At 30.9% G+C, this 12,895-nt stretch overlaps 1 protein-coding gene across 1 annotated transcript; it reads right to left on the bottom strand.

Moving 5' to 3' along the window:
• Nucleotides 1–1,895: 1,895 nt before the first annotated feature.
• CBR (NADH:cytochrome B5 reductase 1) lies at nucleotides 1,896–9,076 on the bottom strand. Its single transcript, XM_028084999.2, has 9 exons — nucleotides 8,756–9,076; nucleotides 5,749–5,890; nucleotides 5,410–5,500; nucleotides 5,222–5,299; nucleotides 3,631–3,711; nucleotides 3,439–3,528; nucleotides 2,739–2,804; nucleotides 2,339–2,425; nucleotides 1,896–2,230 (listed from the first exon to the last, which is right to left on the bottom strand). Exons 1-9 carry the CDS (start codon nucleotides 8,862–8,864, stop codon nucleotides 2,138–2,140), a joined length of 837 nt encoding a protein of 278 aa, XP_027940800.1. The 5' UTR covers nucleotides 8,865–9,076; the 3' UTR covers nucleotides 1,896–2,137.
• Nucleotides 9,077–12,895: the final 3,819 nt, after the last annotated feature.

Genomic DNA, 12,895 nt, shown 5'->3' with positions numbered 1-12,895 from the left:
TTTTTTGTGCTCACATTTCTTAAGACATTAAAATAAATTGATTCCTAAAACAGATTTTTAAACATTGTCAAAATTCATTGTAAAATCATAAAAATTTTTAAAGTAAATTAATTCTTACCCAATATATCTTAGATATAAACGTAGAGAGTAAATATTTCCATCTTGATTACAATAATTTAGATTTAAAAATTAACTTTTTAAATAATTAAATGACATTACATTTATTATATACATATATATTATTCATATTGACATTTTTATATCTTTTTGTTTTTCAACTATTGTATAAAAATATTTTTCTTACTCTCTCTCTATATATATATATATATATAGAGTTAAATATGTTTTTAGTCCCTCAAGTTTTAGTGAATTTTGGAATTATTTCCACTTCGAAACTTTATACCAATTTAGTCATTTATCTTTAGAAATGTGTGAATTTAGTCCTTCTTACCAAATTTTGTTAAGTTTATTTGACATTTTAAACGCATTTTATGATAATATTTGACTTAACATCGAAGCAAAAATGTGTCAAATGGTATAAACAATTAAAATACTATCATGAAATGCGCTTGAAACGTCAGATATACTTAACAAAATTTGGTTAAAAGGACTAAATTCATGCATTTTTAAAGATGAATGACTAAATTGGTCAAAAGTTTTGAAGAGAAACTAATTCCAAATTTCACTAAAACTTGAGAGATTAAAAGCATATTTAACCCATATATATATGTATATATATATATATATATACATATATACATATATATATATATATACATATATGTATACATATATATATATATATATACATATATACGTATACATATATATACATATATACATATACATATATGTACATATATACATACATACATATATATATATATATATATATTTAAAATTTTCGGAGGTAGTATGGCTACATATAACCAAGTTGAACAACTACTAAAGCTTAAAATTTGAAGATTTTGTTTTAAATATAAAGTAAATAACACTTTAAAGTATTCAGGAACCATTGTTACTATTTTAAATGTGTGAATCATTAAAATGTTTACATAAATTTAAAACTTTTACAAAAAAGTTGATTACTACCCAACCCAACCATCTTGAACTCTTTGTATGACAAGATGCATAGCGATCCTACATATCCTCACTACTATACACTCTTTGTATCACAAGATACATATAACCAAGTTGAACAACACCTAAAGCTTAAAATTTTATGATTTTGTTTTATGTATAAAGTAAACACTTTAAATTATTCAGGATCCATTGTTACTATTTTAAATGTGTGAATCATTTTAATGTTTACATAAATTTAAAACTTCAACAAAAGATTTGATTACTTTTAATATTTTAAAAGTAAATGTTCAGTTTTAAATAATATATAGTGTTATGACTACGAAAAGTTTTTTATATTTCTTTGCAGAATCCATTTAAAGAAACATTGTTTACTCAAATAATGTTCTTTAAATTGCATGCTTTAGTGAAAAAAAAAAGAAAAAACAATTTTTAAACAGTTTAACTCTGAACAATTCACTAAACCACTCACATTATATATACTAAAAAGTTTTAAAGCCTATAACATGGATTTAATTAGTTGTTAGAGCATGTTCACAAGTGTAACCCTACTACCCCACCCAATGAAGTACATCTCAACCTCCTAGTTAGTTACCACTGGTTTGCTAGCTATTACATTTTTCATTAAATGAATTTATTTATTTTTTACATAATAAAAAACAAATTATTACTATGAAATATTAGTAGTACAAACAAAGCATTACTTATATATATCCATTCCCATGATGTAGTACCTTGTATCTTGTCTGAAAATTGAAGATTGATTTAAATCAAGACCATTGCATCTGTCTGAAAATATGCCAAAGTGATGAAAATTTTAGTCAAAACTAAGTCTAATTTATAGATTGCAACTCTAGAACAGGGTAATCTTATCAATCTCATTTCATACAAGAATCAATTATTTGAGGCTTCAACTCTGAATTTCTGTGCTAAAAGCACTGTTGGTCCAATGCCTTCACATATTCATAGCCAGGAAAAATAAAACAAATCGTTGCTCTATGCTTTTCAATGGCCAAGGCCATGAAATGCATTCAATGTTAATCACCCCAATGAAGAATCAGAACTGGAACTGCATCTCAGGAGCATATTCAAGAGCATCAAGGTGTGCAGCCATGGCCTTGTTCATAGGTGGTGGCCCACATCTCAGGATCTGAAAATCCACAACAAACATGTTTAATCAGTTATCTTCCTTTTCATGTGAAGATTAGCAAAAGAAAACAAGGTAACACCATTTTGGAGTAATATGTGAAACAATTACCTTAACATCATGGGCTGGAGCAGGGCAATGTGCTTGAATCATCTCCTTACTCACAAATCCAACACCACCATCCCACACCTCCGGAGGCTTCGCAGATTACATAATTCAAGGACACAACATCAAAACAAATGACCATTAGCTATAGCTGTTAAGAATTATAGGTTTAGGTATGGATGAAGAAAAACAGACAAAGATAATGGTCAAGTTCCAATGAAGTTTTGTCCTTGCTGTAAATTTATAAACAAAATCTTGAATAACTGCATTTTTATAATCTTGCTGGCACTTTGTTATTTGATGCCATCAAGACCAAGATTTTGCATGTCCCCCCAACAAACAAAGCATAAGCAACAAATGAAATAGATAAGAAGAAAATTATAGTTCCACGTGCCATGAGACTAACCTGATTTAACACGTAGTATACTTTGAACTGGTCTGGGTAGTTAGAAGAAAGACCATCAAGTTCCTCCTGTACACACAAATAAGTGGACTTTCATTAATGACAAGTTTCAATATCAAGGGTTTGCCAGTGAGAGGAATTTGTGGTAAAAACTTAGTCTATGATAGCATTGCCAGAAGGAAATAACAGCTGAGAAAAGTAAATATATCCTATGAAGGAAAGCAGTTTTTCAATTCTTTCACTATACAAATTTAAAGAATTGATTTCTACAGTGTTGGAAGGCACTAAGCTCCTTCCATGAGTATAATGTTTGCTCTTGTGCGCGAAAAATGTATGGAACACTAACTATCTGTTTACTTCAGAAAATGTTGTCTTATTTCGTTAGTTGTTTTCAATTTTAACCTTAAAAATGTCACCTTGTTTTTGTTTTGTCTTTTAGTTTCAAAGTTTTAGGCAGAAAACAGTGTCAACAATCAAAGTCTGTCTTCACTTTTTCCAATTCAAAACTTCAAAAATAGAAAACAGTATGGAATCAAACTTTGTTATTTAATGAACAAAAATTGCAGTTTGATTCACTCAGTCTGCTAAACGATGAACACAATGTCCTAGAACTTATAGCCGCCACGAAGCATTGTCGGGTTCACAGATTCTCAAATTAAGTGAGAAATGTCATATACGAAACGAAAGGATAAATGTTAATTACCTTCAAAAGAATATCCTCATATGTAACATTGGCGTAGATAAGCTGTACTTTGGTCTTGTCCTTAGGGTTTTCTAATATAGCTCTAGCAACCTTCAGTAACAAGTAACAAACAAATTAGTTACACAGAACAGAACTGTATGAAAGAAATTTCCTCTTAATGATGAACACAAGAGCAGTGTGTTAATGACATACTTGGAACATTGGGGTGATTCCAGACCCTCCAGCAAGCATGCCAAATGCCCTAACCTCACCAGGTTGGTATTTGAAACGTCCCTGGAAGCAATAATGTTAAAGTCAAACAATCTAAATAACAAGTCTTTCATTTCGTAGCAGACATTATGAATATGGAAATGCATATAAGAGGGAAATGAAAATTCGATTAACACAAAGGGAAAATGAGAAGAAGAAAGAGCCTACAAAATTGCTAAATCAAAGGGATTATCTATGCAGAGCCTACAAAGTCACTTGAATCTAAGAAATAGACATGAAAAACTAAAGACTAGGCCAAAACCATGTATGTCACCATCAAATATTTATTGCAAGTTTACAATTACAACCAAAGTTGTTGGGGCAGTCATATAATATTCCTAAAATATTTTCAAAGACTAAACATATGCATAGTCCCTTGTAATATATAAATAAAATTTAAAAAAATAAAGTAAATCAAATGCTTTCGATTTTTTTTTTATTTCATCACCTTAATCTGAAAGAAGTTATTTTTTCAATTTATTTCACCTAATATCAAGAAAATACTTTTCAAATATATTTTTGTTATATATGAACACACAATATGGACATCATAACTTTACAGTACAGAAAAATTTAAATAATGCTAAAATATTTTCTATTTTAACAAATTATTTTCCCCAACTTTTATTCATTTTATTATATTTGAACACAGTTTAGCAACATATTGTTTAACATATTGTAGTACAGAAAATTTTAAATAATGCAACAAAACAAGGACTTGTTTGGCTTGAGAAGATGTTTTCTGTATTCATTACCTATTTTCACCAATAACTACAGAAATATCACCTAGTTCTCATTTTTGTTTCCTATTTTCAGATACTTGTACACAAAATGGAGAAATGAAATCCTTGAAAACAGGAAACAAGGTAGCAATATTTTAATTACAACGTATTAGTGATACAACTTTTAAGTAAGTTGTTAACAGGGGTCTCCTGATGAATAATATATCCGAAGATTTTGGTCTCTAACAAAGCTGCATGATGTCGTGTGATCGATATTAGTGAGTAAAGGCCTTTGATTTTGTACTTATTTGTGAAAGGGTGTTCCTTCCTTCACCCCCATAATATAGAAAGTGGCCAACATGCCACTGTTATAACACCTCAATCAATTCGAAACATATTTAAGAACATGCAATTTGGGACATTTCCGGATTCTGCAATCGGGAAGTATCCCAAGTATATTTCATATTATATAATTCAAAACTATATTCCACATTACATGATTTAGAAATATATTCCACATTATGTAATCCGGAAACATAGTCAGAAATATTGTTCTAGATTATACAAACCAAAATACTGTTCTGGATTAGGAAATCTAGAATATTGTTTTTGATAACACAATAAAAAATATTATTCCCTATTGCACGATCTAGAATATTCCAGATATATTACAACAAGGGCACATAGGTCATGTTTTAGAATATGAGGGTGGGAGAAGAAAGTATGGAAGTGGCGGAAGAAAAATATTTGTGAACAAACTAGAGTTTTCTCAAACCAAAATAATCCCTCTTAAATGGTAGAAGAAACATTACCTTGGGTCCTCTCACAGCAAGGAAGTCACCAACACGCAACTCGCGGAAATGGTGCGACATCCTACCTTGTGGGTACATCTAATAAAAGCATATTTAAGACAAAAAACCAATTAATCAAGGGAGAGAAAAGAAAATAATGCAGAGTTAGGAAAAGCATAAGGATGAAGAATGGATTCTTCTGAATATACCTTAATAACAAGTTCAAAATGTCCAACATCAGAATCCAAAGTAGTAGGGGTATATGGTTTGATAACCTCTTCACCTTGTGCATCTTTACCCCTGTTTGAGAAGTTGTTTGTTCATAATGTGTCAACAAACATTGATACAAAAACTAAAAAAGGAAATAGTTTCTGCTATAAATATTAATTATTGATGTAATCATGCAATTGCAATAGCTATTCTCAGCCAGTATTTAGAGAACAAATTGTGCAGATACTGAATTGAACACAAATACAAGCTGAATTAATTACAGTGACAAGGAAAATATACAAAAAAATAATTAAAAAAAATAAATCACACAACAGAACCTGCAACTTATGTGTTGCCCAATTGGAAGGCCCAAAACAGATGTAGGTGTTGGGAGGGCAAATGTGAACTTTGCAACATTATGGCTCAGCTGTGCACGCTTAACAAGTTTGAACTGCTTAAAGTTCTCCGGGTCCAAGCAACCTATAAGCATGTGGAAGACATGAATTAACACTTTAAGTACATAGTATAACCAAATTTTGCATGTCCGAAGGTCAAGTGCATTTAGTTTTACATTATTTCAGGCTGCCACCAAGCTTTAGTACAACTTAGATTCATAGTCAAAGATTTAGTTAAGATATTTCACTTTCTCAAGAGTGAACATGACTCCATGTGATGAGAAAATCTATTTTCCAAGAACAATTGGACTCAGTGAAGAGGAAAGTGCAAATGTTTTTCGTCAACTCAATCAGAAAATACCACTGCCAACTCTATCAGATAAAGCATGGCCACCCATTTAGGTAATTAGTGATGGACTCCTGAATCATGACCGTATAATTCTGCTGAACAACCCCTAAGAAACTCAAAGGAAACACAATCAAACCAAACAGAAACTCTACTTTTGGAAATATAGAATAACCACAAGAGCAACCAGCATGTAATAAACCTAAACTCAGAGCAAGCTTGACTAATAGCAGGTAAAAGGCTGAAAGTTTTCCTTATGATTCCAAAAAAGTTAATGTAAAAGAAAATCAGGCAGTAAAGCATTACAACCAAAAAATAGATAGAAAACCCCAAACACATGAGACATACTTTTGACTTGAAAATTCTGCCGGGATAAGGGACCAACGTGTACTCACTAATCAGAAAAACAACCAGCCAAAACTTATGTAGGGAAAAAAAAACGCAACAACAAGGTGCATGAACAGAAAATAAACCCAAAATATTACACATCAGATCCATTCCAACGAAAATTATACTGAACTTACTACACAAACACAATGAGAATTCTCCAACCAATAACACAAACTGAAGCAGTGTAGGGCTGGTAGGCACACTGCTTGAGATAGAAGTATGGAAAATATGCTTAGGAGAGTGATTCATCTCTTAGCACATTCATTCATTTATAACAGTTCCTTATATCAAAGAAAAGCGATGACTAATCCTACATATACAGGTCAGGTAGTTAATGGTAGTAGAGAAGCAATGTGGAAAGAAAACAAAGATACTAAGGATAAATGGAGGTGGTGAATTTCTCAATAGAATTTCGAGAGGTATGTGATCAATGGGGTGTTTTTGATGGGGTAATAGCTCCATATACACCCCCACACAATGCTGTAACTAAAGGAGGAGCATAACTGTGATGAACATGGTGAGGGCTTTGCTGAATAGAAAGTTATTGCCAAAAAAATTTTTGGTAAGAAGCTATGATCACAACTATTTGCATCTTTAATAGAAGCGCAACAAGGAGATTGAAGTGGACAACTCTAGAAGTGTGGACGGGAAGATGATCATTTAAGGGTATTTGATTCTTTTTGCTTTAAGCATACAACTGAATAGAAAAGGGAGTGATAATAGTGTAATCCAATCCAATTTGGACAGGATCAGACTTTAATATTGGTCAACACTCTGGAAAAAAAAAATATCTTTTGTGAGACCACTGAGAAATAGGGTGCCACTATGGTGTTTGCCTAATTTCGAAAGGTTCCCAGATAATGCATTAACAAGTGAAGGAGAGTTGCTAAACCAATTAACATTGAAGAAGCCATTAAAGAACAGAAATGTGTAGTTTCTACGATAGTGGAATTGAAGTCGATTGAGAAGAACAATACAGGGGATTTGGTACCTCCACACAAAAAAGTTTATGCCTGTGAAATGAATCTATAAATCAAGGTGAACCCAGATGGATCAATTTCCAGACATGGAATAGGAGAAGTGATTCATTCTTATCTGAAAAAGGCTTTGTGGAGTGCAAAAATGAGTATGGAATCTATGTGAAAGGAGTAATGGGTACAAGCAAGAGACTGCAGAATTCAAAAGGAAAATAAAAGAAGAGTTTAAGATGATAGATTTAGGAACACTCGTATATTTTGGGCCTGGAATCTCTACATATTAGTAAGGGCTTGTTTCTTCATCAAAAATTAAAAAGTATGCATGTGATGTATTGAAGAGATTCAATATTCAATAGGCATAACTGTAATCAAGCTAAGACTCCAGCAGAATGTGGAATTTCACAGACTCAGATTGGTGTGAGACAAAGATGATAGGAAGAGTACAGGTGGCTATGTTTTTCAGCTATGAAACACTGCCTTATCATGGTGTCAAAAAAAAAAAACAATCAGTTGTAGCTCTTTCATCGTATGAGGCAGAATATCATGCTGCATCACCAGGGGCATGCCAAGCTGCGTGGCTCCTAACCTTACTCGAGCACATGCACTTGAAAATGGAACCGATGAAACTTGCTGTTGACAAAATTTTAGCACTTAACCAAGTCAAAAATTCAGAAGAACAAGGAAGAAGCAAACACAGAGACAAGATTGGATTACTTGAGAGACCAAGTGAATAAAGGGAACAAGAGTTGGTCTATTGAAAGTTAGAAGATCAAGTAACAGATCTCTTGACCAAACCACAGAAGATTGAAAAAGTTGTACTCTTAATAAAAAGTTGTATCATTGAGAAGTATGAATTAAGGGAGTGTGTCATGAATATAATTCAGATTCCAAAATCTAATAACAGAAAGTTAGTAAGGACTCAACTGTAATAAAATATCAAAATACAGCAAAAATTCAATGACATCTTTTTCTCTCTTCTTATTCCCATCTCTTTGCAATATGCTTTGAGTAAGTGATTTTCTCCCCACCCCCAAACACTATCGACCTTTCTTAGGAAATGAGAATAACATCTTTTGAAAAAATAGAACCACCTCGTACACATCAAATTTCAATAAAAGAAGCATCTTGGATCTTCTCTCACTCGTAGAACTAAGACACAGAAGACCCTTATGAATAAATCAAAAGAGAAAGCAGAAAATTCGAAATGGGGAGAAGATGAAGCTGAAAAAGGTTAAACCTTTGCGCTTCTTAGATGAAAAGAGAAAGACAGCACCAATCCCCACAGCCACTACGGCCACGGCCACACCCAGAAGTATCTGATTTTCTGGAGATTGCAAGAAATCCATGATTTTAATGATGAGTGGGGTGAAGGGGAAAATGGGCGTGCGAAGGGAGAAGAAGAGATGAAGTAGTATATAAGGAAAAAAAAATGGAGAAGTGATAGAATAAATAAGAGAAAGGGTATTTATCGCTTGCTGGTAGGTGAGAGAGTGAATGGACTTTGGTGTTGAAGGAGTGAACCAATGGTGACTGAGGAGGGATCTGGTGCAACAACTACCAATCTCTCTCGCTCTCTTCAGAAATGTGTTACCGAATCAATTTTATGTTATATTATACTAAAAGACAAAGAAATACAAGCTACAATAATTAAATGATAGATCTATTTAATAATTTAAAAGTATAAAAAAAGGAAAAATTGTCTTGAAAATAATTTTTTATAAATTATTTAAATATTATTTTAAAATTTATCTTGATATTTTTATATAATCTACTTTATATATAAGTTCATTTTAATTTAAAATTATTTATTTTTATAAATTTGTTTTTTAAATTATAGAAAAATATTTAATTAGTTGATTTTTCATATATAGCAGGATGTTGATATTTACATTAATAATTTTAACATTAATGTTTAAAGTAATTTTTAACCAATTGGCTGTGTATAAATTTTTTGTGTATTTAGAATTCATGAAAAATTAAACTCTATTCTACTACCAACAATCATGTTATATTATTCTCATGTTTTCCATGTTTAACCTTTGAAATGACTTGGTATTTAAAAATGGGTGTATTAGTGTATGAAATTATAAATATAGGTTAAGATATAAAAGTATTATATATGTTGATTTTGATGATTATGTTAATTCTTAAAATGATAAGAAAATAAAACATATTACTTTCAAGTATACAATACATTGTTTATCATTAAATAATGCAGACAGATACAAGTTGTGTCACCCACTTGTCCACTACCATACATAAACTATATGTGGTTTAAATTAAAATAAAAAACTATTTAAAATTTTGAATTTTTATTTGAATTTTTTATTTTTATTTTCATATACAAAATTTGGAGTTATTAGATAATTAGAAATCATTAAAAATATACTTTTTGAATGATTATTATAAAAAGAAAAAAATACTGCTTGTATAATGTGAAAATTAATCACATCAGCAAGGTGATAGCCGCACGTGGTTTTCTAGCATTGTCTTCTACGCTGAAACAAAGAAAATTATACGTTTTAAATAAATTCACACTAAAAGCAAATGTATTTCTTTTTACAGAAAAAATACATATTTACCCTTTATGTGATTTTTGAATTAAAATGAGGGCTAAATGGTATTTCCAACGAAGAAGATGAATTAAGTTTAGTTTGCATTTTTTTTTAGTTGTCCAAAAGCATGTTTGTATTTTAGTTGTAACACAGTTCAAAATTTAATGAGGCACAAAATTTAAGTTTAACTAAAAACCAAACATGTTTGGCCGTTGCACTTTTAATGTTTGAATCTCCCTTTCAATGAAGAGCATGTGTTCCTTTAGAACCAACAACAAATTCTTTGGGGACTCACATGTATCTAAATTACAAGAATAAATAATATTGTTCATCTTAAAAAAACTTATTTCCTTGATAAATTAAGCAAAATATATAAAAATATAGAAAATACTCTTCATTAAGCAAAGTTGTTATGATATTTTAAAAGCGACATCTCATAATAAAATCTACAAAAGATAAATTTAAAGCTTTATACTATAACTTTTACAAATCAAGAAGATAATCTAAAAATAGATTTATATTTCACTTGAAAAATTCAAATTATTTTTAAAGTCCATGTTTAACTCAAAAACTATAATAGATATTTTTTTTCTATTCTACTTGAATCCAACTCAACATTGATACACATTAAATAGTTTTGAAATTATCTTTTATCATTAGGTTTAAACCTGTTCAATTTTTCTTTACTATGTGACTATAAAGTATAATTTAGTAGTTTTTTTCGTAAAATATACCGATTTAATTAATTTTTTAATCAACTTACTTTAATATACTTGAAATTATATATACAAAATTATTCTTAATCAAGGTACTAACTTGACTATTTTTTTTTATCGTAGATCCACTAAATTGTTTTTTAATCACCATTTGATTTCAATGGTTTTGTGAATTAATAGGATCAAAATGAAACAAATTTTCTACCTTTTTTATCACTGGCAAGAAAAGTTAAAGGAAAAAAGTAAGTACTGTTTTACCTAAATAGGAAACTGTCCCCACCACGTGGCAAGGCACGTGACAACATGAGTTCTTATTCTGTTAGGTTTCTATCTTCATCATAATCATAGACAAAAAATTCCCAGCCAAAGAAAATTAAAGCAATATTATTGATGTAGAAATACTCCGTATACACCATGAAGTGAATTGATATTTTAAAAAGAGTATTAGATTAGTAGAATTTTAAGAAAATCTATCGAAATATTCACAATCAACTAGATAATATAATTTAAGATCACTTTCCATTCTAAATAAAAAAATATGATGCTCCCATAATATTTTATACATATTAAAAAAAGTGTATTCTATTATTCATATATATATATAGAGAGATGAATCACATTACGAAATGCGAGATTAAAATAATTAATATAAGAAAATAAAAAAGTTAAATAGAGCAGGAAAAAATATAAAATAAACTAATTGAAGAGAAACTCTTACGCAAATTAGAGAGTAGTAATATTCTCTAAGCATAATAAAAAAAAAGTATTCACCATTAGTATATAATTAAATACTAAGTATTCAGAATGTTTGATTTCATATATATTTTTTTAATAAATTAAGTATACTTTTTAACTAGTATATTGTTTGGATGTTACATATGGATCTTGCGTTCATGTATATAATTCATAATAGTTCAAGATTTTTATTTGTTTATGATGATGAGGTTGTGTTTATGATTTTTAGGAACAACTTTTAAGTTAGGAATTTTACTCCAAATAAGGAAAATTTATTATTATTTTTTTGTTAAAATTCTAATTTGTTTTGGGAACTAAGAGAGTGTTTGGATTGAATGAATCATTAGTTATTTTGTATTTGTTGAAGCTAGTGGTGTGTTATATTTATAATTGGTGTGTGTAGTAGTCTAGGACGTCGAGCATAATTCTGAGACTATTAGGCACTCACTTGAGAGTGAACTCCAGAGGTCTAGGGTGTTAGGCGGTACCTGTTAGAATTATGGTGCTTGATTTAGTCTCACATCGCTTAGAATAGTGAGATGTGGTTCTCTATTTTACTATATAAGAGACTCTATGTAAAGCTTTAAGATACACCAAAAAATACAAATACTTCCTAGTGTAGTCGTGGACGTAGGCATACACATTGTAGTCGAACCACGTTAAATTCTCTGTGTCTATTTTTCTCTCCTTTATTCTTTCCTTTATTGCCTTGTTCCTAACAATTGGTATCAAGAGCCATTTTTCTTAGTATGCTCTGTGGTTGCAGCATTGTCTGATCTTCCACATCAGAAAAGATTTGGTTTCTATTTTTTCTTCTTGGGGATCTCAGTTTAGAGAAGTAGTGGGAGCTTTGGTCAAAGGCAGTGGGAGCTTTGGTCAAAGGCAGTGGGAGCTTTGGTCAAAGGCAGCAGGAGCTTTGGTCAAAAGCCGCAGTAGGAGCTTTGGTCAAAAGCAGCAGGAGCTTTCGTCAAAGCAGCAAGAGCAATGGCATTGGAAGAAGGGAAGGTGAGGATTGAGAAGTTTGATGGCAATGACTTCGGGTTCTGGAAGATGCAGATAGAGGACTACCTGTATCAGAAGAAGTTGTATCTACCCTTACCAGGGCAGAAGCCAACTGACATGGAGCAGGCGGAATGGGATTTGTTAGATCGGCAGACACTCGGTGTGATCCGATTGACATTAGCCAAGAATGTTGCGTTCAACATCATGAACGAGAACACAACCGTAGATTTGATGAAGGCATTGTCAAATATGTATGAGAAGCCATCTGCAGCCAATAAAGTGTATTTGATTCGCAGACTAGTCAACCTAAAAATGGGTGAAGGTAACTCGATTACTAATCATATTAGTGAATTCAATACAATTATTGCG

Source organism: Vigna unguiculata, chromosome 1 (genome assembly GCF_037176805.1).
Source record: "Vigna unguiculata cultivar grain cowpea cultivar isolate G323 ecotype 2 chromosome 1, ASM3717680v1, whole genome shotgun sequence".
Lineage (NCBI taxonomy): Eukaryota > Viridiplantae > Streptophyta > Magnoliopsida > Fabales > Fabaceae > Vigna > Vigna unguiculata.
Note: the sequence above shows the minus strand (reverse complement) of the source record. Positions and strands in the feature narration are given on the sequence as shown.

Excerpts from the sequence above, each read along its gene's own strand:
- CBR (XM_028084999.2), bottom strand. The coding sequence starts at position 8,864 with ATGGATTTCTTGCAATCTCCAGAAAATCAGATACTTCTGGGTGTGGCC. Across the intron at positions 5,300-5,409 it reads ATTTTGAACTTGTTATTAAG|ATGTACCCACAAGGTAGGAT; the intron begins GTATATTCAGAA and ends TGCTTTTATTAG. Across the intron at positions 3,529-3,630 it reads GAATCACCCCAATGTTCCAA|GTTGCTAGAGCTATATTAGA; the intron begins GTATGTCATTAA and ends TTGTTACTGAAG.